The following is a 26,211-nucleotide window of genomic DNA, read 5'->3' on the forward strand; positions in this document are numbered from 1 at the left end:
CGGTTTGATTGACTCTGTTGCTTATACGTCCTTCTCGTTCTAATGACGACGGGGACGTTTCGAAAAATCGATCATCATCGGGCTATACGTTGCTTACGTTTCCGCTTGCTTTGGGAAACTATTGTGTCACCGCCACGTTACCTTTCACATTTACGAATTTGACACGCGACAGAGATCAATCGATCTCTGTAGAGAAGAAAGAGCACAGAGGAACTAATGTCATCTCTTTAATCTACAACACAATTTAATCTCGAGAGAATTTTAAGAAATGCAACAACACCAAGAATAGCATCCGATAATAAAATTTCAGAGAATTATAATTTAGCGAAATAAAATGCTTAAGAGTTCTATGCACACATGCATATATCGATATATATGTTACATATATGATTGCTTTGGTACTGTTTGTATCGAATATCCGCTTGTAGTTTTACTATCCTGCTAATTACAAATCGATCCTTTACCAGCTTTATCTCATCGGTGAATCGAGCACATCGCCGTTTATAAAGTTGAAATTTATAATCCTGTTAATGCGATGAATTAAATCTAAATTAATTATTAGTGAATTAACTCTATAAAATTATATTTATATTTAATTATGTCGTTCTTACGTCATTGTGCGCGTATCTAAATGATTGAAATTACAGCAAAATCTCCATTATTTACGATATAACACATTCTAGAACCGCAAAGTCCAGGTAAAATTGAATAAACGAGAAAAAAGAACAAGCGTATAAATTAGCGTGGGCGAACGATATTTACAAAGAGAGGTATATAATTTACAAAGAAGATTACAACACGTGTTCAAGAGATAGAACTTTCATGTAATGATCGTTTTAAAACGGCGCCGATAATTCGTGAGCGCGATCTTAATGCAAATGAAATTTCATCGTTTGTTTGTCGACACCTGTGCGAAGCGAACAATCTTCGTCTTAATCTAACAGCGCGATAGAACCCTGCGGAAATGGAGGACGCACGTGACTTGAGCGAAAGTAGAATTTCGTGCGCGAAGATGTGCTCGTGTTGATAGAGACCTAATCGAAATTCCAAGCCGCGAAATATATCCGCGGAGAAAGCGCCGTGACCAACGAGAGGAGATAGAGATGCTGCGTATCCGTGCAATTCGCGGCGAAAACGCGTCGTATATAAAATCAAAGATTGTAGGATTAATCATGGAACGTGTGTCTTTTAGGAAATGGTTTCGTTGCTGCAAGGTTGCGGCCAAATGCGACAGTAAGATGGTTGTGGAAACGAGCGGTATCAAATCATCATTGATGATTGTAATAAGGTAAATTATGGCGAACCTTCCATCTCGCGACCACTTTATATCTGAATATTATTAATTTTTTCCGCTTCTACTTTTCAATTACTTCTCAGTGCGCAGTAGTTTTTAAATTTCCGTCGCTTTAAATTGCGGTACGAAAACAGGAATTTAATTTTAAATTAGAAAACTAGCTAAATAATTTAGTCAGATACATATATTAAATGGAATTAAATGTACAGATATATATATGTTATCTTTCATTTACCTTGTAACATGAAATTAACATGCGGGTATACCTGTCATTTTCGTTTATCTTATAACAAATCAGTTCCTTCGACTCAATTAGATAATAATATGTAATTTTGCAAGTAACAGGATTTCATAAAAATTTATAATGTAATTTTTTCAATGGGTCTAAGCTCACTTAGAGATCCAGAAATCCATGATTTCGAGACACCATTAAAAAAAATAACTTCCAACAAGGTAGGTGGATGAGCTGAACAAAGCATCGCCCCTTAAGAAAGTCTCATAGGAATTGAGATAAGATAAATGGACTCTATTTTGTCACGGGTGGATTTACGGCGTGTCACATAGCTTTTCCACTCGTCCGACTTTAATCCTTTTATTCATCGTTCCGACGTTGTTCCTAAAAGCGTGTAAACCTGCGCGCCACGGTGCAATAAGTGTCGCGTTACCGGACGAGAGAACGAATTATCGGGTCGCGGTCGGTTTTGAAATCTGCGCCCGCGACGATCAATTTGTAAGAGCCGATTGAATTTCACTTAAGCCCCGGGGAGAAACAGGGAACGCGGAAAATGCAGCGACGCGAATCGCACGCGCGCGCCATCAAAACCGCGAAATGATTGTACTTATGAATTCACTATGAGTATGTACTTAGGAATTACACGATTGCCGAGTCGGAATTGATTACAAATTTAATCTCGACGATTTAATCCTTCGAAGCTACGAGGCAAGTTAAATCTGTTTATTCTGAAATTACGAACAAACCAGATAAAAGCGCACTGAAATTACGATATTCATTACTTTCATATAAATTAATGTAAAATTTTTTTTATATGTGTTATAAATTAAAGAGAAGCATAAATCATCGCACAAAGCATCAATCAATATCATTTCTTAAAATTCTTTTGTTATCGCTGTAAACTTTTCCAGACCGCAAAAAGGATATGTATGTTCGCTAGGAATTAATCTATGATATAATTTATAGTAACATGCATATAGTAACATGCGTGTTTTCTTTCTCATTGACGTGTCATATATAATTATTAAAATCGTACGATAATGGGATACGGATATTATCATATGCATCAGTCATGCAACGTATTTTACATTCACATTGATGTTACCCTAGTGAGGAACGACTTATCAGTGATGAGATAATCGGTTAATTTCTGGTTTCAGCAGCAATTACTATTGGAAGCAAATATGTCCGCAAGCATCTGTGAAATTGCCATTATATAATACTTTTGATCGATTAGCAGAATTTCCAATAACATCACCGACGCAAAACTTCCCTGTGCGCGCTGAGCTGTATCGATTAAATCGGAAACGCGTCACCAGCTATCGATTTTAAAACTCCAGTATCGTACTCTGGCTTACCCGGTGCTTCTTCATCTCTCTCTCTAGGTCTCTCTTATTCATTTTTCCTTCTTTCTTACCAATTCTACCTGTCTTCATCCATTTTCATATCTCGCATTTCTCTCTTTCTTTGCGCGACATAGAGCTATCTCTCCTCCGGGCGAGAATGAACGGCCGCCATTTCGCGGTGCCAGAGTTGAAGCGAGAGCGAGTCGAACGTCGCTCTAAAGAGGGGGATGGAAAGTTGGCAGATGGAGTAGAAGAGTAGAGAGAAAGAGAGAAAAGGAGAGAGAGAGAGAGAGAGAGAGAGAGAGAGAGAGAGAGAGAGAGAGAGCACCATTGACCAGAAAGAACGGGAGATTTAAACGCCAAATTCAGGACCGAACCAACCTACCCACTTTCTCTCCCCTATCCCTCTCGAGCTTCCTCTCGTCAGAGTTTTACGTCACTCAATATATGCACGCGAGTTTATGCCGGCAAGCTGGTAATTCTGGCACGGGGCAAGTGTTTCACGTGAGCCACCCTTCCTTGCCTGGACCGACAGAGAGAAACGACGGGGGAGATGGAAGAGGGATGGAAAGCAGCGGAAGGAAGAGAGCGACAGAGGGAGAGAAACGGGAGGTATATCTGCCTTAGGAATTTCTGAAACGTCACTCGCGCGCGCGTAACTCCGCGGCCGTTTCGAAGGAAATTTAAGTTTCATGGGATCGAGGTGATACCTGCCCGCGCGGCCGAGCTGGTATACATAAACGGTCGTTCGTATGCGCGCCGAACGAGCAGACGGATGGTGTACGATACCGTATAGCGTAGGTAGATAGCTAGGTGGATACGGAACGTATATATGAACAGGATACGTTTCTAGGTGCCCGAGAGAGAGCCGAGCCCGGGTAACACCATCCCGGGATTCGCAAACAGAGGAGGGAGGTTTGTGCGACACGGTTATTAAAAATGAGTGGCCGCAGTCGGATGCGCCGTGCAAAAATTGTACGCGCATTCTATTTGAATAATGCTCTCTCTCTCTTTTCCTCTTTCTCCGTTGCGAATTCGGAGAATCGTGCGACCGAGATAAAATGGATTAAACTGCGCCTCTCACCCGTCGCTAGTCGAGAAAAGAGAGCTTCAAAGAGAGAGATCTCTAGTAAATAGTAAATAGTCGGCGGACTACAAAAATAAGCGAGAGGTAAGGTAAATGCTTTCATTTTGCATCGCGCGAATCTCTTTTCTCGTACAAATGAGGAAATTACGATCTGTGTTTTAGCGCATAGCGTCATGATGTTGAAATTATCTTGGAATAAATTAAAAAAGTTATTTTTCGGTTTCAATTTTTTATAAATCTAAAGCAAAAAAATTACAAAAGTTCGCGACTCTAATTGTGGAAACGTATCTTGCTGTGGAAAATAGTCCAAGAAGTGACGCAAGACAAACAATTAAACACTCAAATACACGACAATAAAAATCGAAATATAAAAATAAATAAAAATGTCAAAATTAAAACAAAACGAAATTCTTTCATTACGTTTCCACTTCTCATCGCGTGACTATTGGTATAAAAATGCGATAAACAAAAACGGGTTTCATTCGACAATCAATGGTGACAAATTAGTTGCCGCATCGCCGGTAGAAAGAACACACGGCGCGCGCGATGGCCGCGTAAACAAATGTTATGCAAAATTGTTTGTCGGATGAAATAACGTTGACGAACGAGAAGGGTGGATTCGCACGGCAATATGCATGAACAATTGCCAGCGCATCGCGTCGTTTGTCGCGATATGTTTATCCGAATGATTACATGCGCGTCTCGCGATTCGTCGGGGGGAGAAAAAAAACACATGTCCCACTCTAGTCCCTCCGCTAATAAAACTTTCAATTGCGTGTCTCTCGCGAAACGCGATAATTTTCATACGACACCGTCGCGCTCGCGGCCAGCTCTAATGATTATGACACGCGCGAGCTCGTGGAAAAAAAAAGAAAGAAAAAGAAGAATATAAAAATAACAGAAAGAGAGAGAGAGAGAGAAAATACTGCTTCGTTGAAAGATCTGTCGCAAAAGCGAACTCGTAGCGTAACTTTTAATTACATTTATCTGCCGGAGATGACGCGTCCCGCCCTTTTTATCCCGCAGTTACTCTCGTCGGCCGAGCTTGAGAGTGCGCCCGGCACTCAATTACAGAGATACATGCGCCACCCTCGCATCGCCTCTCCCACTCTCTACCTCTCGTCATTTTTTACATGTGTGTAAACGGGACCGTTTGAGAGCCGCGCACTATTTTACGCACGAATGCTTCCTCGACGGAATCGTGCATGTATCACATATTCGAGACCGTTTCACAAATACGTTGAACCCTGATCCCGAGATTAACAATTTATATATATATAAGTTTCTCGAATATTATATAACACTTCGTCTCAATCTCTAAATATCTGTAAATAAAATATATAACCTTGATTTAAATTGCATTGTCAGATACATGAACGTATGTAATTTAGTTGAATGGAAACGCCATGTATGTGTGATTAGAGTAGAAATAGAAATAGATTCTTTTATCTTTTGTACTTTATGTATGTTCGGAGTCTCCCGCATATTTGATCAAGCAACATTCTTAGGTGACTAATTGACAACTGTAATTCGTACGTAATGGAGTCCAGGCGCGGATAAACGAGAAAGAGGAAACGTGGATGACAACAGAGGAAAGGGAAATCCTCGCGTAGAACACGTCCGTTCGCGGTCTCGTTATTACGTTTCGCGGTTGTTCATGCCGGTTCGACGATGACAAAACATTGATACTCGACATTATGCGTGTTCGGGAGCATGCGCGTGGTATATACATTGAGAGAATTGGTCTGTCATTGGCGTCGTCCTTTTGAACGTTGAAACAAAACATCGGTCCGACCACGTTGCACGGGGTCAAATGCCGCTTCGATTCGATCGCGCCATACGAATTTTCTATTGGTCACCTTCGGCGACTTGGAAAGCTTTTGTCATGCGGGATCGATCTGCCAATTAATCTGATCTCAATAGTACACGTTCCGAGAACGTATCGTTATACGTTATCCATTTTGTATTCTCAAATTGCGTCTCAAAATTCAATGATAAAAGCATTTGAATATTTATCCTGTATGTTTCCACAAGTGTGGATCCATTAACGCGTCTATAAATTACACAACTGTAATTATTCGACATTGAATTATTACTAACTCTATAAGCAAATTTTCTTGCAAATACATTGCATTAAATTAATGAATAAAATAGCCACATCAACGCCTGTCTGATGTCGACAATGAAATTTTGATCAAGCGACTTATGGCGTACTCGCCTGTTATGGAACATCGAAGGCAACGCGCTTAATCCTAAGAAGCAGCATAAGCGGATTCGGTTCGTGCCAGTTGGAAAGAACGAAAATTATATAACTGAAAATGGTTTGAAAACGAAATTTTCGGCTATACATATCGACTTCACTTTGAATAACATTGGATTAGGGATGAAACACAATGCTTCTTGAGAGAGTAAATGTCAGAGATACTACGCCAGAGAAAGAAACGTTTGTTTATTAAAATTATCTCTAAATGAGTATATTTTTGCAGGTCGAATTCCTGTGAGTAGTTTTTAAAAATCTGAACGTGAAATTCGTTTTAAATGATCATTCGTCACAAAATTTAAAACAATTCTATTTATAATTTTATATTCCGCATATCTTAATGTACATGTATATTTTATATATGTATATTTGAGATATTTTCAAATATTTTCTGTTACACTGTGTATAAAATTATAAAAAAGAGTCTGAATGATGAATAATTCAAAAAAGGCTTAAGCAAAAATCAGGATATTTTTCTCGCAGCATAAAATGCACAACAGAAATCACGTGTGAATCAGTGACGAATAAATCATGAGTGGAATTGAATAGCATGATTATAATTCTTCACTCGCGAGAAAATCATATGAAGCGTGGAAATCGTATGTGCGATTATCATGAAAGAATCCCTCGTGCGTATGTATAATTAAAACATTTTCACTCGCTCCAGTTTCCCGTTATTCAGCCCGGGTCCACCGATGCAAACGCGAAACCGGAGATGGAGATGAGTTTGACCGGAATAAACACTTTGGGAATAGACTTTCTACCATCTTCGCGCGTGCCTTTTTCGCCGAGATTTTGTGGGTCAGTATTACTTTGACCGCGTGATGCGCGTGTAAATCTCGCGACACGCATGAAAGCAGGATTACCTTCATTCATTCCATGAAAAGCGCAACTCGTAATGACTTTTTCCTTCATAAATTTTCATGTTTAAATAGGGCATGAATTATAAAAATTAAAGGCTTCTCTAATTAGCGCATAATAGAACATAATAATGAAAATAAGAGATGTTGTCGTTACGCAAGAGTGCGTAATATCTTTCGACAGAAATTCGAAATTCGACGCGTCGACGATTATAAATGCTAGCGCGATCAGCTTGCAGTCAGACTCATGTAAATTTCAGGAAGATTTCCGAGCGAATGTTTCGCGTGATGGCGAAAATCTCTATCGGATGATTCGCCAATAGCTAATGGTCATCCAACCGGAGCAGTGCACGTGCAACGTGAATTTAATTTGGTATACCTGGATATTATCGGGACTAAAACGCGTCCATGTCTACCTATAGTTAGCGCGAGCAAGTCTCACGAAAAAGGAAATCAATTAATAAATAATGATACATTTTCCACGGAAATACCTTGAATGTATATTCAAAAAACGGCTAAAGTATTAATTATACAACAGCTAAAGTATTAATTATATTCTGAAAATAACTTGCGCAAACCTCTAGTTCTATATAGCGAGAAAAACTCGCTTAAAAATTGAGAATAATAATGTCAATACAAGCTTACCATTTTGCATGTAAATTCTATAAATATATATAATTATTATAAATATATATAGATTATAATATTAAACTCTTAAATTTTATATATTAATCTTTATCTCTTATTTAAATAAGAGCGACACCGTTTCTCAGCCATTACATAGTCTTGCGATTTAATTAAAATACTAAATAGTAGTTAGAAAATGCGTCCGAGGGTATGCCTTTTCAAAACATGTCCAGATGGGAAGAATTTTTAAAGCAATTTTGAAAGGTAATAAATGAGCAACTTAATGTACATACAATCTATTTGTCTCCAAAATGCGATATGCGCAATATTGATCATCAAACATGACAAAAGTGAAGCAAACAGATAAATGAAAATGAGAAACAATTGCTCGATCAAATGGATAGCCGATATTGAATAATATTTAGCCGGCAATATCGATGGCGCATAGAGATTTCGTTTTCAAAGTGATGCTTATATCGAGTGTTCCGAAAGATATGCAGCACAGCGATAACAGATATTTGGCGTATAATTTGCGCCCTATTTTTTTCTCTCTTTCTCTTTCACAATAATGGGTCTTCAAATAAATTTCCAGAGCAGAATTTAGAGGTGGTGGTACGCACCATTTTGAGAAACTTCGTATATAACCCGACATTTCGCGAATTTTTCCCGGTCGTGAAGCGCTTCGTGCCGTTGAAAAATACTCGCGACAGTTTTGCGCGAATTCTTTTTATTACGAAAAGATGGAAAGTGAGTCCTGTTGGAAAAATAAAGAGCGGTTCCACACGAAAAAGGAGTTTCGCATAAGAATGACGTTTGTTATTTCGCGCAGGAAATTCGGACGTCGCGTGAATTAGCATGAATTTAATTAATGTCTTGAAGAGAAAATTCGATAAAAGTGCAAGGACGTCTTCGATTGTCATCGGCCGAAATAAATCGCACCCGATCCATTACGGAAGTCGATAGACACGTTTTCTATTTTGAAAGTACGATTCTTTTGTCTCGACTGATGACAGCCCGTCTCGAAAGAACGTATCAAAAGTTATAATATATCATTCAGATATCCATGAAGTTTGCCAAAGTTTTTATTCCGAGTAGAAAGTGATGGATTCAACTGCTTGTTACGTGATGATCGTGTCCTGGCCTTGAAATAATTGGAGCCTTGGGAGCCCGTGAAAGTAACGAGATGAATACGTGATAAACACGATTGACATTTTTTTCAGAAAATACGAAATATCTATTAGTTCAAGAAAGAGAGAGAGGGGAATTTCGTCACGTGAGATAACGTACTTTCTAAAATAATTTCAATCGCAACGTATAGAGATATATATCGCTTTGACACACATTAATTGGAGATTGTTTTAATTTTAAATGTGGATTATTCTTTAATGGCATATAAGAATTACCATCATTTTCTAAATGATAAAATATACAAAATGGCAGGTATTTATTGGTGATTTTTTAATGCACATTTTCACCATAATATGCTTATGATAGATGGAAGTGGTAAATCTGCGGAGCACCGCAGATGTCTGTAAAAAAAAAGAACATAAAAAGTCAGATTTGGATCGTATCCAAATGTAACTGATTTCGTCGCGTGCGAGAATATGGCATATCAACATCAAAAGTTTGAGCAATCATTTTGTGAGAATTTATATCGTTACGAACGTTAGAATGAATAGAAAACGGTGTTCTGCTCTTGCGTAATGTTAATAGAAAACACGTTCTCGATAAAATATAAGCTTGTGCTTATCGATGTATTATTATTGATCTGCGTCTTTGTATTGAATCAATCACGGTCAATCCGGATTTCATCAAAGTAAATACAGCGTAAAGGTAAAGTGGGGTCAAGAGTACGTCGGAGAAAACTAACACGATCTAGTATCCTAAAATAACAATCGCAGAGTGAACCACAGATTTGTTTCAGCGCCTCAGGCAATGATCTATCTAACTTGTATCTTAAATTGGCCTTGAACTTGTGACAGTGACACACGTCCGCATGATTTAAAGTGCCTTTCACGAATTGACAATATGTTATGTAATCGTTAGATGTACGACCGAGATAAAACTCGAAGCTGGCACATATTCGCGTACATTTTTATATATAAAAATTATTTTGTGACTATATACTTTATTTAAAAAATTAAACATTTAGAAGAATAATTTTTTTATAATTAATTTTACATCATAAAAAATACATGTATAAAGAAATGACGTGTGTTTCGTGCAGAGTGAATAAAAAAATAACAAAGCTACGATCTTTAAATTGAGAAAGGTGAAAGGAGAGTAGCTTTTTAACGGTAATGAAGACGGCGCAATAAAGTACACTGCGATGCGCGTGAATTGATTATAAATGTATTTTATCTAACGAGAATATATTGTTGATTAATGCTCGGAGGAAAGAAGGAAATTTCGCGTTTAGCTACCGCTCATTCATTACGTCTCTTTAAAGCAGAAGAGTATTCGCGACGTGGGCCAAATTAACAGTACGCGGAATGTTAGCAGAGGGGATTTTAATATACAACGTCGTTGTCCTTATGAAACGTCGGAGAAAGTTGGTAAAATGTTTTCCTCGGGTAGATCGCGGAGGCGGTGGAAACACGAGCGACGGAGCACAACGGAGGTTAAAATTTCATGCAACCTCGCCTAGGTTACACGTGAGGAGCCGTGCTCTCGAAACAAAAGCGACGTGACGTAAGCAATTGCGAGCGCGTGCCGGTTCCGACCTCGCGTTCTCTGTCACGGAGATGCATTGTATCGTGATAATGAAAGTGAATTGTAATAACCGTGCAACAGCTATACAAAGAGTACCTTGAAAGAATAAGGCGCAAAAATAGCGAGAATCCAATCTTGCAGTCTGAAAGAGAAGTCTTATAGAAATTTCGGATATTTCTTCTAAAAATTAATATTTTTTAAAGAGAGGGGGAGAGAGAACTCATTAGTAATTAAGAATTATCGATCAAATTAGTAATTAAAAATTTTTACTTCCGGCTGAGCGTCTTGTTAAAATGTATTCCGCACAATGCGAAATTCACATCGCGAATTCAACGCTTTCCCTAAGGAACGCCTCGCGCCTTATAATACAAACATCATTTAGATGTAAATGTCCATTTATCTACATGTTTGACTTGTTTTTATTGTAACTTTTCTCAAGTCTGCCGACAACATGTTCTTCCAGTAATTTGCAATTTCACGAGATTTGTTCGCACGTAAATTTTATGTAATTAAATTTCGACAAAAGTAGTTTAATAAAATTGTATCACATTCACTTCGTATTTTAAAGCCGTCGAGTCTCTACTCTCTCGTAACGTAAAGCTTTGAATTTCATTGGAAAATACCTCGCGCTACAATGGGTCGAGCAGTCGGAGATGTAAACCGAGGCTTTCGTAACGCGGGATCTCTCGCGGTGCAACGGGACGTATTCATCGTTCGCGCCCTTTTGTCGGGGGCGACTAGATCGTCCTCTTTTCTCACCCCTCGTTCCTACCGACTGGTTCAACTGGCAAGTTTCAAGTGTCGTCGGAGAGACTGTTGCTCGCGTTATGCTTTCTCCGTTCTTCTCCGGTCGCCCGAGCTGGCATTTCGAAACGGAAGAGACAAAGAGCTCGAAGTCGCGAAACAATGAGACCTGATATCGCACGGTTCAACTACGTATACTACTACACTATTATTACTACTACTGTTCTCTCCTCCCTCGCATTTTCACACACGCCGACATCGTCGACGTGTCGACCGTGTGTTATTGTGTGTACGTCAGGGGGACATTTACCTAACGGCATACAATTATCGTCCGCGAAAAACCTCAAGCCCGCACCATCAGACCGTCCCTTCTTTTTCATCCCCGCTTTATGGAATTAACGTTTTCGCGCTCTCCATGGATGTAATTAATCCTCGATGCGTTAACCGTCCAGGACGCACGCAGATGTTTACGCGTAAATTCCCTTTCTTATAACCGCGACGGAGCTTCGCGTTTTATCCGCGATACGAAAACGCGCGACGTAATGCAAATCCGCGTATTTTCAGCCGCGTATTTCGAGTCCCTTTATTTTCTTGCCGTTCGCGTCGCGCGACAAAACTTTCACGATGCGACGACGTTGGCGGAAACCACCGAAATTCCGACGGCTTATATAAGGTCGCTTTAATTGTCCGGGTGCGTGTGCTCGTTATGCGCGACGGAGACAATTTCCGCGTTCGCGAACACGCGGATACACGAATCGTAACCGTCTCTTTCGGCGGAGACGATTAATTCTGTCGCGATCGCGCGACCGACCGGATTTTTGTGCTTTCGTTACGGATGGAAATTTTTGTTTAATTTGATTGGCAATCACACCTGAAAAAATAGCACCGATAACGGCCGCATCAGCAGCCGCGGCGATAATTGTCCACCGCTGCCGCGGAACTGTTGTCCGGTAAAAACGTTTCCGCTCCCCCGATTCGTCCTGACGCTTCTCCCATTTCTCGATTAATTTTCGCGTCGCCACATCCCGCCCCTCTCCTTCACCGCTTACCGGTTACATACCGATAGGAAGTCGCTGCCATATTACTGTACATTCGCGGAATGGCCATTTACGAGGCATCTCCTGCTCCTGGATTTTAATGATCTGGTACAAGAGAATGGGATTCTTTTCTACGCGGAAAGTCTAATCGTCGCATTTGGAGCAGACTCTCTTGCCTCTCTCTTAAACTGCGCGCTCGTATTTTTCCCGTTGGATGCAGTAGAATTTAACGTCCGAGCGAGTATAAGAATAATTTACCATTATTTGTAATCCTAGGAATATGAAAATCATAAGAGATTGTTTGATTTCATTGCTCGCTCAACACAGGTCATGAATCTTCGTTTCTCTCGCGCGAATAATTGTAATTGATCTAATGGAAAGCTAGGGGCAACTTGTGATGCGCGCTTAAAAAGTTCCCTTGGAAAATAATTAACGTAATCAGAAATAGACAATTACGCGGTAATTATAACGGGCGCTATGCAATTTCTCCTTTTGATACGCGCGCGAACTCTTTACGAGGTAACCCGTTTAATGCTCGCTAGAATTAAAACTAAAATTGACGGCGCAAGAGTCATTATCGGATAGAATAAGAGACAATCTCCAGCATTGGACATTATTTTAATATTTCGTGAGAAAGGCAACGAAATGGCTGCAAGCTCGGTTGAGTTTTACATCCTTCGAGAGATATCATACATAGAATTTTGTCTCCTTGTACGAACTTTATACGTACATGTCTCTTCTTGATAAAACGTGCCGTCGAATAGAAATTCAGCAATTATTTATCTCGATAGACAAACGTTTTACCACGATCTCACTTAAGCATATAGACAATTAAGATGAACGAGATACGTTTTCCAACATTAAATCATTAATAAATTTTCCCTCTTAGGCAAACCAAGCGTAACGACCGAGGGATAAATAAAATGAATACTAATGACACATGACAAGGATACTTTTTTCCAATATCACTGCAGCATTAATGTTTATTAAAGTAGGTTGCGGGAGGAGACCCTGGATAAGGGCATTCGTCACGTGCCACTTTTCTCCGGACAAGTCGATCAACGCATCGAACGATTGAATGATTTTCGAGGTTTCGAAGCGTGTCGACGAAGCTCGTCTCGACGCTCTCGCTCGTCCGAGAATCGTCGGTCGGCCGTGATCGTGCAACGGGCGCTATCTCTTTCCCACCGCGGCGAAAGGCGACCGCGACGGGCAAAAGCAAGAGTCAACGTACGTACGTTCACGTTCAGTTCCGCTCCGAGACGGCGAGGATACTACCGACAGCGTGGCATCGAAAGGAGTCAGTTTCCGCGTAGTCTCCGGCACGTCGGTCACGCCAGGTGTCGTTTATTTACCTGTCCGCTCCGCGCGTCTCTGTCAGACGGTACGCGCGTAAGAGGCGAACGCGCGACGTACACGAGAAGATTGTCGAGAAGATGCATCCGTCGCAGCGCGATGCTCATCGCGTCCGAATCGCGCTGCTCTCGCTGGGTGAGTACGAGAATCGCGTACTAATCCGGCGGATTAGTTCTGTAGCAAGTTGTGCGCGGGCCAATCGGCAAATTCACGCTTCGATGGACGCGCCAAAGTCTAGCGGCGAAACTTAGCCATCGTCTCGAGAAGAAAGGATACGGTCGGACATAGTAACTGTGTAATCAGCGTAACATCCGATATTATAATACAGGGCGCATAAAATATAACGCTCGAGCGTGTATCGATCGCCCGAGACGTTCGCACGAACGCTTGGATGCTTAAAAATTTGAGCTCTGTTAGCTATAATAAATAAGCTTTAATAATCGTTAATTAAATGAAGAAGGATCGATCGATGTTCTTCAAATTAACGTTAATAACAATGAAAATTGTCGATTGAATCATTATTATTTTAATATAACCGTGATGAGAGATATATCATTTTGGCCATTTGAATATCAAAGCCGAAGCCTATCGGTCCTAGTCTATCGATCTGCCGCACCCGGGGCATGTTGTCATTATAGAGATTGTCGAGATGCATTCTCGATGCGAAACGCATGATCGCGTGGCGTAAAATACATATTCCAGAGCGCGATATATGCGCTTTGTGACACGTGCCGAAGTCCTGGGAGAATCTCTGGAGAATCGAGAGCGACCAATTAATGCCGCGCTATACGTATAGATGCTCGTTTCTCGACTAGTCGAAGAACCGCAAACCCCGCAAGTTGGAGTATCTCCTGGCTGACAAGCATCGTCCCCGTCGTCGACGACGCCGATGTCGACAACGGCGGCGACGGTGACTGCGGCATGGAACACCACGGGGAAATCAAGCGTTCTCCGCTTTTATTTGCATAAAATGATAGGACTGACCACGTCACGTTCGAAATGTCGGCCTCGCTGATTTTCCCTGCGAATTTTATTATGTTCCGACACACACACACATCTTTCGTCGCTCCGTGGCATTTCGATTTCGCGGAAACAACACGGCGACGACGATCATTAAGTCGAATGCAAATGCGAGAGCACACGCGAAGAAATCCCCAACGCGAATCTTTCTCTCCCGGCGTATCGCACAATCGAGCGGAATCGCAAACTCGAAAGACCGGAAGAGGAACGTAATTGCGAATTGAGGAAAAGAAAAGTCGAACGTTTGGGAGGACGCCAAGTATAAGCAAAAAAGTTCCCGTTGTAAATCTCGTCTTTATTACAACTCGATGTTAACTAGAATCGTGTACGAATTTTAAAGACCGTACGCGATAAAGGACGAGCTTGCGCGAATAACGGTAAAAAATTCGGTGAACAAGAAGAGAGAGACCAAAGACGCATTTGCGGTCTCGCGAATACGCAAATTAAATTACGGATATTAAATTGCCACACATTCCCGCATTCGAAGGATGTCAAGGCGAGTGGGTCGCGTTTTAAATTTTTTTTTTTCGCTCACCGTTTACACAATCGCGCCAATTTCGCACGAACATTCCGCGTTCTCTGGAAAGGTTCCATGCGCGACGTCTCGTAAAATCCCTGAATAGCGTCGCGTCGCGCCGCGAAACGAGATTATAGCGAATTCGCGATAAAACCTCTGGCGGTACAAACTAATTCGCCGCTCGGATATTTTTAATTCGCGCGAGAGATTCGACGGGGAAAAAAGAGTTAAAAAATAAATAAAAAAAAAAAAGAAAGAAAGAAAAATCGTTTTCGCCAACGATTGTAACTGTCGAGCGCGCACGGAGAGCCGTATGTGCGCCTGTACAAACATTATCGGGCCGATGGCTCGGAATCCCCGGCCCGCTATCATCCCCGGCCTACGCTATCCCGAGCGAGCCGGCACTTAATCCCGGCAAATATAGTTGGAATTCCGCGGCATTGTTGCGCGCATACGACGAGCAGATTCAAGTATTACCGTTGGGCGCGTCATACTAATCGCTCTGTCGCTGAGCTATACTACGATTAATTATCGGCTGAGCGCGTAATCCATTCGCTCGCGCGAGCGAAACTTGGGACGAAATCAATTTTCGTCGGATCTAAATCCCTTTTGCTAAAAGCATTATCCGGCGATCCCCAATTTCCGTTCGACAAACGTCATTGTCATCGAATAAATCCCGCGAAATATTAACACTACGCGAACGCGAACGAAACGAAACTGGGTCACAATATTGGCGGATGTAGCTTTTTCGCGTAAGATTTGAAACTAAATTTTAATTTGATTCTTTTTGTTTAATCACAAGATTCGAGAGATTGGGCGTCTAAAATGTTTTTAAAAGATAATTTCTGTTTTCGGTACGGAAAGAAAGGGAGAAAGCGTATTTTAGAGTAACTACAAATTAAGCGAAGGAGGTACGGAGACTGCCAGCTCTGACAGTTAATTTTGGAAGCTCGCCAACGCTAGATATAAATCTGTAAGTGGGTGACTAAAATCAAGTGGCTGAAATATTTATGCGAGGGTCTAGACGGGGTATTATGTAAACAGTGGAACTGGAAGATTTTCGAATCACTCGACGTCCTTGAATTAACACAAACCGCAAATTACAAGATTCCAATTTACAATTTAAAATCTTATATGTAGGTTAAAATGTATAAATGAATAAAATCTCTTTCGTTACATCGTTGCTTTTAAAATGGCGATATTATGCGTTTCCTCTTGCAAAAATCAGACGTCGACAGAACGGCGGCGGATCACCGATGAATTTTTCAACGTGCTTAAACCAGAAATTCTTCGCTCGTCGAATATCGGAGTCGGTTCGAGGTAGTAGCGTCGATATCGATGCGCTTGGGCGTATCCATTAAATCGCTCGATATTGATAGTAGTTGTAAATACGATACGTGAGCCAAAGATCCTTACGATCGCCCGTACAGCAAACGCTGACAAAGGTCTTTGGAAAACTCTACGCGACTCTCTATGCACTTCCTCGCGTTCCTTCCTTTCTACCTTCTTGTAGAGAAGAATAAAAAGAGAGAGAGAGAGGGAGAAATGACCACCCCTCGCGTATACACACAAACGTCTCTCCCGATCGTGAAACTCCACGACGGTGTTTCATCGTGTTACGTGCTAGCTCGAGTCGTTCTTCTTCTTACAACGAAATCGATTTCCGCCGACAAGGCGATCGTAAAATTTAACGACGTTAATTCGGGGCCCGAAAACCGTATTGCTACGAGACAATCGTGTTCAAGTGCGTCGAGTATTCCAGAAGAGGGTGTAAAATTGAACCTGCGCTAATTCGTCGACAGAGCTTAGCTTTAAAGTTGAGCTAAAATATTTTTCACAGAAAAATCGAACTTTGATAAAAAAATTTCTTATATCTCTAAAGAATAAAGGAATAATTATTTTTACAACCGATAATGATCAATCACCGATAAATGCATAGCGCATCTTTTAACAACTGTAAATAAATATAGAAAATGGCACAACAGGAAGGTAATTCGCGTAATACTTTGTACGCAACGTGTGCTCTCGTCCTCGACTGTTGCTTGCATATTGTTTCGAATTTAAGAATCGATCTTTCGATTCTTAGCTTAGCGAGCGATACAACTCTTGATATGTATCTTATATTCTGAGCTATCCAGACCGTTTCTAGAACTAAACCCGAACAAGCAAAACTTAGGGTTGAAACAATTAGAGCTGTATGCGATCCCTCCGACTTGTTATCGGCATTCCGTATCATCACATTTGTGCGATCGCGGCTTAAAATTCTCACTAAACACAATCATACAAATGGCTCTCGCATTCCCGCGCTTACTCGGAACGAATAGAAGAGATCCGCATGACGAATCGGACAAAAGTTTATTAGCCGCGACGTCGGGGCCGCACGCGCATTGAATTCCGTATGCGACACAAGTAGTAATTTGTGTTTGCAACGAGTTTCTCTCACGGCCGGTAACGAAATATCGAGTGTCTCGCGGCTTTCGCACGTGGGACTTAACAAGTTTACTTGTGCTGGCAGAATCGCGGGAGATACGATAATGACGGAGAGAGGAAAAAACGTGTGTGTATATGAGTGAGTGAGAGAGAGAGAGAGAGAGAGAGAGAGAGAGAGAGAGAGAGAAGCGGAAAGAAAAAGCTTTAGACCTAACGACAAGACGCGTCGCGACATTGCGTGAAATTTGCACGTCGAGACAAGAGAAACGCACGCGATATCTTCAGGCCATTGCGATAAAGCACGCCGATCACGCATCGCGTGTCCGCGACCGGACACGGGAAGCCCGAATGCGTCTCCAAGCGTGTACGTGGGAAATCCTCGTTAACGCGGCACGATGATTTTCACGATGCGTTTTTACTTTCGTCCGCACCGATTCGAGCACAATGCCCTACCCCCCTTCTCCCCCGCCGTAAAATTTATTATAAGCAGTTCATTCCATCTTCATCAATCTTACCGGGCGCGCCTCGCTTTGGGAAACGAGGCGTAACAATGTACATATATTCGGACATTATTAATTAAAGAACGAGAATTTCCTTCTCCTTCCTTTAATTGTTACAAATAAATCTTCAACAGTGCCTTTATATTCCTCGAAACCATATTTGAGCGAGAAATCCTCCAAGCGAGGTAGCGTGGAAAACCGTCAACTGCGTGGGTTCAATAAAATAACGCATATAAATGTGTCGGAACACAGGAGGCGGAAGTGTAAAACAGCATATGCGGCCAAGATCGAAACGACTCGCGCTACAGGGGAAGTTTTTCCATCCTCCATCGACCCGCGCGTACAGCTCGCGTTTTCGTGCACGGCATAAGGTTTCGCATGGCAATCGCGCGGAGCGTATTATTATCCGTATACACAAGTTCGCTTTTTCCCGCGTGCGTTCGCGAGGAATGTGCATGCACGTTCATCTCCCCCGCATCGAAAGAATCGTCTCCTTCGGCGTCTGCATTTTCTGCATAGCAACGCGCGAGCGAGCGAACTCGCGCGTTGTGATTTCCATTCCCTGCATTTTATTTTTGTTTTTTTTCTCCGGCTCTCTCTCTCTCTATCTATCCATCTATCTATCTATCTTTCTTCTCCCCATCTTTTTCTCTTGCAATTTCACGGGGTTTCCATGCCTCCGTTTGTGTTGGTGATCCGTAACATAAACTGATATACTCGTATATCAGACTGCTTTCACCGCCGGTTTAAATCAGTAATATCGTTGTAATTAATGCAACCCGATTCAATTCGCTATTTCGCTATTCTGCGTTACGCTACAGCGTTAACGCGCAAAATTTACATAACGTAGTTGTAGGGACGGTTACGTAGAGTGAAACTGTGCGGTAAACCGACATACGTTCGCTCGACGAAATCGAGAGTTTTGCACCGTTATGTATATTTATACTATTTTTTTAAATTAAACTGTACGTAACAGAAATTCTCTCGGTTCTCACCGGGACACGATGAAAATGGAAATGGCGACGACGGGAGAAAGAAGACGAAAAACACCAACGAAGCGTAGTCGATAACAATTACGGACGTGTAAATTTTTATGATAATTAGGTAGCCCACCCCAGTTTGATATAGCCATATAGTATATCCCGACTGCTCGGCGTCGGGATACAATGTGAATTGTGCGCAAAAGATGAACGCCGATAAGGGCGATGTACATAGGCACTTGATGACAACATCGGTGATGGACGTGGCTCGAATCGAACGAACAATCTCCGTCCTCCATAAACTCATACAGAGTGACGTCAGCTCGGTTTAATCACTTGCGGACTAGCCACGAAAATGAAATTTAACACGGCATCGATCGAATTACGGCGATGCCTCTTCTCGTGGAAGAGATAGATTGATCGGTCTAGTTTTGCACGGAAAAAAAATTGCTTCTCTCGGAATACGTATTTTGATTTTAGAAATTCGTGCAGAAATCTAATCGACGTTACGGAAGAAATTAAAAAATTCGTTAGGTCGGATATTCAATGGCGTAGAAGGATATATCTGGCTATTGTGGAATTTTTTGACCGTGGGACTACGGATGATTAAACGGGCGAAAGAGCCAAGAGAGAACAATCTCGACTTTGTTCGCATTCCCACGCCGGTCGAACAAATCAAGCCGCGAAAGCGGCTCTCCTGCATGCAAATTTCGTGCATTCCGGTTTTGTCGAAATTACGTTTCTCTTACAACTTCCTGCAGAGGGTATTAGCCGATTGAGAAATCCGCTCGTACGTCCGTTTGTTCGTTTGTTAATAAATAGAATTCCTGGACGGTGAACGATCGATTCCTACGAAGGTGGAAACGAAGGGGAACGATAGTCATCGACGAGCGCTTTCCAGCGCGCGGAAACACTGTCGTGCTATTAGTCAACGATAAAACGGTCCACTGATCGCAATTATAAAAATCATTTTCAATGAGAACGTAATATATGATTGTATTGCGGACATATATTCGGAATCATCATCATTTGAAGTGATTTATGTATCTCTAAATGCTTGACATAATATTCCTATTCGAATCTCGGACGAATGTAAAAGAGAATTTCTGCATATTTTATGATCTTTGATTTATCATGCGCAAGACAAATTAAATTAATCACGCTAGTTCACGTAACATCTGTAAGATGATTCACACAAATAGAATTATTTCAATCATTTTAAAACATAACAGCATTTATTTCTGTCTGCGAGATTTCAATTTCTCTAAATTTATCTTGCTTTCAAAATGATCGAGATTCGATTACCATACGAAAGGATTATTTGCGCTTACGATGCGAGATTCAACGCTCGTTCGAAAGTTAAAGCTCGATGATTCGTGATAGCGATGATCTTGTCAGGAAGGATTAAACGTTCACCATCACAGCCGATCGTTATTAATCCAGCGTCCTGCAGGACTGGGCAGGTTAATTAGAAAATTATCCATATGTTGGACATGATAACGATTTTCCCTCTCTCTTTTTCTCTTTCTCCCTCTCTCTCTCTGTCTCGATATTTGAATTGCAAATGAGCTATCGCCAGAAATGACAGGAAATTGTTAACATCATATTTACTATAATGAACGGCAGACATGCGAGCATCTTTGAGTATTACTCTCAATGAGAATTACAGTAACGAATCCTCATTCGCTGGTAAAAACTGCGTCACTCGTTGGTGTTTGTGAGAAACGACGATATTGATACCCGGACAAGTGTGTCTATATAACTTTATCAAAGTTTATTTACTTGGTGATGTCTCTTGGATCATTGCTCTCTGTCGATTTCATTGTGTTCCTTTTTTTCCACTACTCTGACAATAAATAATATATCTTAATATATTTCTTAACAATATCTATAGAGATCGAAAAGCAATCTAAGCGTTTCAAGATATAAAAAATTATGACGCTTCAAAAAAAACCAATGATTAATAATTCTAAAATTGAACGCGCTATCAGAGATTTGAAAATTCCAGCATAGAATATTCCGTTTAAAGAAAGTGAAAGTAAAGTCATCTGCGTTCAATAAAAACATCCTTTCAATTCGATCGCGTGCATATAACGTGTCACGAATGCGCGATTTAAGAAACTCGATGCGATAATCTCGATCTGGCTTCATTAATGGTAATGAATGTCGATTGTCAAGTGACTTCTCGCGAGCCGTAAAAAGCGCTATTTCCACAGCATCGATTATATAGATGCTTCCGTATTAAGAGCTATCGGGATGGAAAAGCCATTGCGGGAAATGGCAAAAAGCGCACCTATCACAGCGAGAATAGCAATTTGTGAAAATTTAATCTTGCATCCATCTCTGACCGTCGCGATGGCCAGTAACATTTATCGCGAGTAAATACATCTCGCGTGTTCGTACATTATATGAACGGAAGTTATACGCGATGCTTTCGAAGAAGGTGATAGCAAAAATTTACACTTTCTAATGTAATATTTTTTACGCCAGTATTCCGCGAAATGGAAATGTTTCATAAAAAATTTGTTATCAGAACTTAATCAAAATAAATTTGTCATTCGTTAAATTAATTTTCAATCGTATCAAGATATTTTTGAAAAGAAGGGGAAATTGATAATATAAATAATATCCATAATTAAACCGTGTATAAAAATAAATTTATGTGTAGTTTTGTAATCATAATGTCGTATTGATTGGAATATAAAACATAAACAACATCTAAAATCGAAATGTACTGAATCGATAAAAAATTGATAATAAATACAAACAAGCTTTTAATAATTATTTTTAATATTTCCCGTGTTATACAATTAATATCAATTAGAACTCTCGTTGTATTGGAATTATATCATAGTAGGTATTCGACATACGCAGCAGCAAACATTTGTCACAATTATCTATATACCGCTGAGAGAAAAGAATGAAAAAGTGCAGTCATATTTTTTTGTATACTACATTTCTGCACTTTCATTCGTGCACCTATGCCGTTGCCGCGTGTGAAAGTGCGACGAATTTCCCTCTGTGATGGATATTTGTTCCGATTTTAGGTATCGTCGAGATATACATTTTTCCGTTATCATGGACAGTGCGCTTTTACATGTCCCGACAGCTTTTCAAATCGTTTTATGCCGCGCGGAATGTCGCTGATTGCACGAGAGTGTGTCTCGACTTTTTAACAAAATTAATTAATTGCATAAACGTACACGCAAACGCTCGATGATACTTTGCGTATATTTTTTACCGTCCCGAGTCAGGATTAATTATTCCGGAACAATTTAAATGTGGATTGCGTGATTTTTCGGACATTCGGCATAAATATCATTTATATAGGAAATCGCGAGAGACGAGGGAACTTTTCGTATTTGCAAAAGTCACGTAGCTCGTGTTAAAAATTCGATAGCAACCGAATAATTAAATTAATATATTTTAAGCTTTTAAGCGCGTTTTAACATATACAGAGAGTAAAACCAACGCTCATGCATTTCCGCGCTTTGCAAGGCTAAACTTCAGGCATGCGAAATAACGCAAATAGCACGCGTAGCGCGCGGTCGTGATAAAGTATGTCATAATTATTTATATTTTTCTTCTCACTTTATCGCTTTCATCACGTTTGAATATAGTGGAATACAATCCTTCATCCCGACGTATTCTTCGGGAATTCCTACGATTCTTTCAGCTAAGCGTAGCGAGGCTAGCAACATTTTTCCTAGCAACGTTTTTCTTACGTTTTCTTCCGGTCATTCGACGAAATTAAAGTTTACTAGAGATTCAATATGTCTCTTCCTCGATTTGTATGTCTGTCGTAGCCTGTCAACACAGGTAGATAGGTACGAGGACTATCCGAGATTCGGGCATGATATTTTGGATAAAGGATATCGCGTATCATAAAGAGCGATATAGTCGTCAAACAGAGGTGATGAATGTCAGGGTGTCTCGTCGCAAAGCGCGGGAAACGGACGCGAGAGAAAAGAGCGGAATAAGAGGCGAGACGACGGTGGATGATGGCGTTTTCGTCGCAACGCGAATTCATAACTTTGTAGCGTAGAAAATTTTACCGCAACTCGTAAAGAAGAGGCACGCTATATACGATGCCGGCCAATCGGCAGCGTGCAAATAGCTGCGAGAACGTGGCGTTGTTCTGATGCAAGCGCATATTTACGACGGATGCGGCAAGATGATCGATCCGCGGTGATCGAGAGCCCGATATCTCGTTTTGCGCGAATTACGATCGGCCGCAGCCCCTGGAGCGAAGACTCGCGCCGATGAATTGCGACGAAACAATTTTCGTCATCTTATTCGGCTGAATAAACGTAAAATTGATAGCGAGAGAAACGACAATTGAAAGATTGGTGAAAAAAATAATAAATAAAATTGTAAAAATTTTTAAAAAGGGCAGTAATTTATTATGATATTGAAGGTTAAAGTGATGAAACAAGTTTTATCTTATTTATAATTATTTAATTTAACCAGAGAGATTAATTTTAGAAAAAATGCATTTTCTTAATTGTTGATTCCTTAAAGAAAAAAGAAAAATAATCAGTCAATGGAGCGAGTTTAAGCATGCGAAAGAAATTCCCGTGAGAAATTTATTATTTCTCGTGAAAATAAAAGAAAAATAGATTATGGAAAATTCATATTAATAAGTATATGGTATTACTCTTGCAATATCATAAAAAGTTGTAAGAATGAAAGATGCATCTTCGATACCGCAATATTTCTCAAAGACAAAACAGAAAATGCAGATTTCATTTCCCCTTGAAAATTGCAAACGAGTTTCAGATCTTGGGATTTTATCATATTTTAAAATTCGATTGACGAAACATATATATTAGGGTTATAAAAATTTGCATATCTGCATTTCGTATAATTAGTACAAAACCTTGAATTTATATGCTTTTAGAGATGTTTGAATCCTTGAATCTATATTTATAATATATAATTTAATGATATATTCAAAATTACATATTCAACGTGAGTGCAATGTTGTAACTTGACATATGTATGATTAAGAAACATCATTTAAATAACATCCTTGAATCTCGAGTAGTATTTGGATCGCGATTAATTCACGAGAGATTACATTCACGTAGAATATAAAATTTTGATAACTGAATTAAGAGCTGCGAGATTAAATATTTCTGGGCGATTAACGCATCATATATTCACTTTTTTTACTCAAAATCCTCATATACGCATATCTAACCATTTCTGTATACCCACTTTGTTCGTCCAATTTCAATCTAGCGCCAGCCGCATATTCGCGTGGACCATAAAAGATTGGATACCATATGGCCGAGATTCGACCGAGAAACGGCCGTAAAAGTCCATCGCCGCTGCTCGAAATTATAGTAATCCAGTGATATACGAGGCGTTTCTGTAACGATCCCTAAACGCGGAACTATAGACGAATCATATTGAACGCGACGGAAATGCATACCGGTGTTACGTTTTGTTAATATCCGTGTCGCACGATCGGTTTTTCAATCAATCGTCCAGTGAATCTATTATTATGCCGACGCGCATCGCGCAAAATTCTCGTTTGCATTTTTACGCCCCGTTGTTGTAATTTTACGATCGCGCAAACAATCGTGCACAGTCAGCGAGCTTTCCAAGCGACGCATCGGAAACCGAAATTACGATCGGTATACATTCCGCGTCTCTCCTTGTTTAAAAACGATGCTCGTCGATCAAATCGATCGCGGAAAATGCCTTATAACAGCGTGTCGAATATCATAAACATGCCTCGATTTCTATTTTTCGCAACTCGTGTCGCATTTGCTTTGCTCTATTAAGTGTATCGTTGGTTACGACATAATGATTCGAGTAAAAATTTATCTTAGACGCGAGACGATGTCATATATCCGAGAACAGCATATCTTTTCCCACGAAGGGAAAAATTTAATAACGAAATTATTACCAGGACATTCGCTTCCTTGTTCAAGCTTCTTCGTGAAATCGATAGCCTCGCATTTTTCACATTTTACATCAGATCTTTCGCATTCTGCGAAGCTAATCGACGTTTCGATCGATATTCATAGCGCAACATATATATTACGCAGCGATGCGTGCGCAAGTGAACAGGAATTAAACGTTGAATTCGATTAATGTCCTGCGGATAGGCGAGCAGATGAGGTTGCCCTGATGTTGATAGGTTCGAGAATGGAAGGAGGAAGGAAGGGAGAAAGCGAGAATCGAACCGAGACCGGATACGAGGAGCGACAGGATGGGCGCTTTACAGGCGAGGGGACTGTAAAGCAGTAACCACAGAGTTCGGTACGGGAGCCATCGGAAACAGATTGCAACTCTCTCTATCTGCATCAACTATCTCCCCTTTCCTTCGTTTCCTTCCTTTCCTTCTCTCCTGCTGCGCCGTATTTATCTCCGCCTTCTGTCTCTCTTCTTCCTCTGTCCGTCTCTCTCTTTCATATATACACATGTATGCGTCCTGACATTAACGTCTACTGGACCACTTCCGACCACGTCGTGCGCGAACTACCCTGCTTACCTCGCGGGCACAAAATACCTGACAGCCCCATTGCCAGTCCTATTAACAGGTGTTAGAGCGTGCAATTAACTCGGAATTCCGAGGTCGGACCGGGATCGATTAGACGCGCGTTTGTTTGTCTTTCGCCGGGACGACAGCGACGAAAAAGGAGATCGTGTTGCAATCGTGCGCGCGCCGAACCTAGCCCCGAAATCTCATCACCCTGGTAGTTTTTGCGAAATGCCGACGTCCGAATTAATTGCGCGCAATTTGCATCGAATAAACCGAGAGAAAACGGCGAATCTGGAATTCCCGCTCGTCAGATGCAGATTTCTAAATTTACGTTAATAAATTATGACTTCTTACATGATTAATCGAATAATCGAATAGTGTTCACGACGAACGATAGATTCCACGCGAGTTTTTTTTATTTTAATTTACTTTTTTATTTACCTCGTAAAGTCTCGATGAGTCAATGACGGTGAATGAGATGATATTTTTATATCTCGAGACCTTGTCTAAGAAAACGTTTTATCAAATATGTTATCAACTCTCCATGCCTTCTCTCAGCTGTATCGTACATACCGATTCCTTGTTTACTGGAAGTATCCGAGTGCATCGACGTTGCATTGCAAGGCAACTCACGTATATCACGGATTCCGCATCCCTCCCAATTCGCATACTATATGGAGAGTGTGGCGAGAAACGACATAAAAGGAGAATAA

The 26,211-nt window shown here is 40.7% G+C and overlaps 2 protein-coding genes across 4 annotated transcripts in view; one reads left to right on the forward strand and one right to left on the reverse strand.

Annotated features, from left to right (window-relative positions):
- Qin (tudor domain-containing protein qin) overlaps positions 1-26,211 on the reverse strand; it is a 136,493-nt gene that overhangs the window by 86,395 nt on the left and 23,887 nt on the right. The window lies entirely within an intron of this gene.
- LOC145973592 (uncharacterized) overlaps positions 13,480-26,211 on the forward strand; it is a 35,552-nt gene continuing 22,820 nt past the window's right edge. The window contains exon 1 of the mRNA XM_083103111.1: positions 13,480-13,690. Coding sequence (XP_082959237.1) covers positions 13,636-13,690 — 55 coding nt within the window. The 5' untranslated portion in view covers positions 13,480-13,635. The remainder of the gene's footprint in view (positions 13,691-26,211) is intronic.

Source organism: Camponotus vicinus, unplaced genomic scaffold (genome assembly GCF_025532165.1).
Source record: "Camponotus vicinus isolate PSW18456_S1 unplaced genomic scaffold, iyCamVici1.0 SCAF_6, whole genome shotgun sequence".
Taxonomy (NCBI): Eukaryota; Metazoa; Arthropoda; class Insecta; order Hymenoptera; family Formicidae; genus Camponotus; species Camponotus vicinus.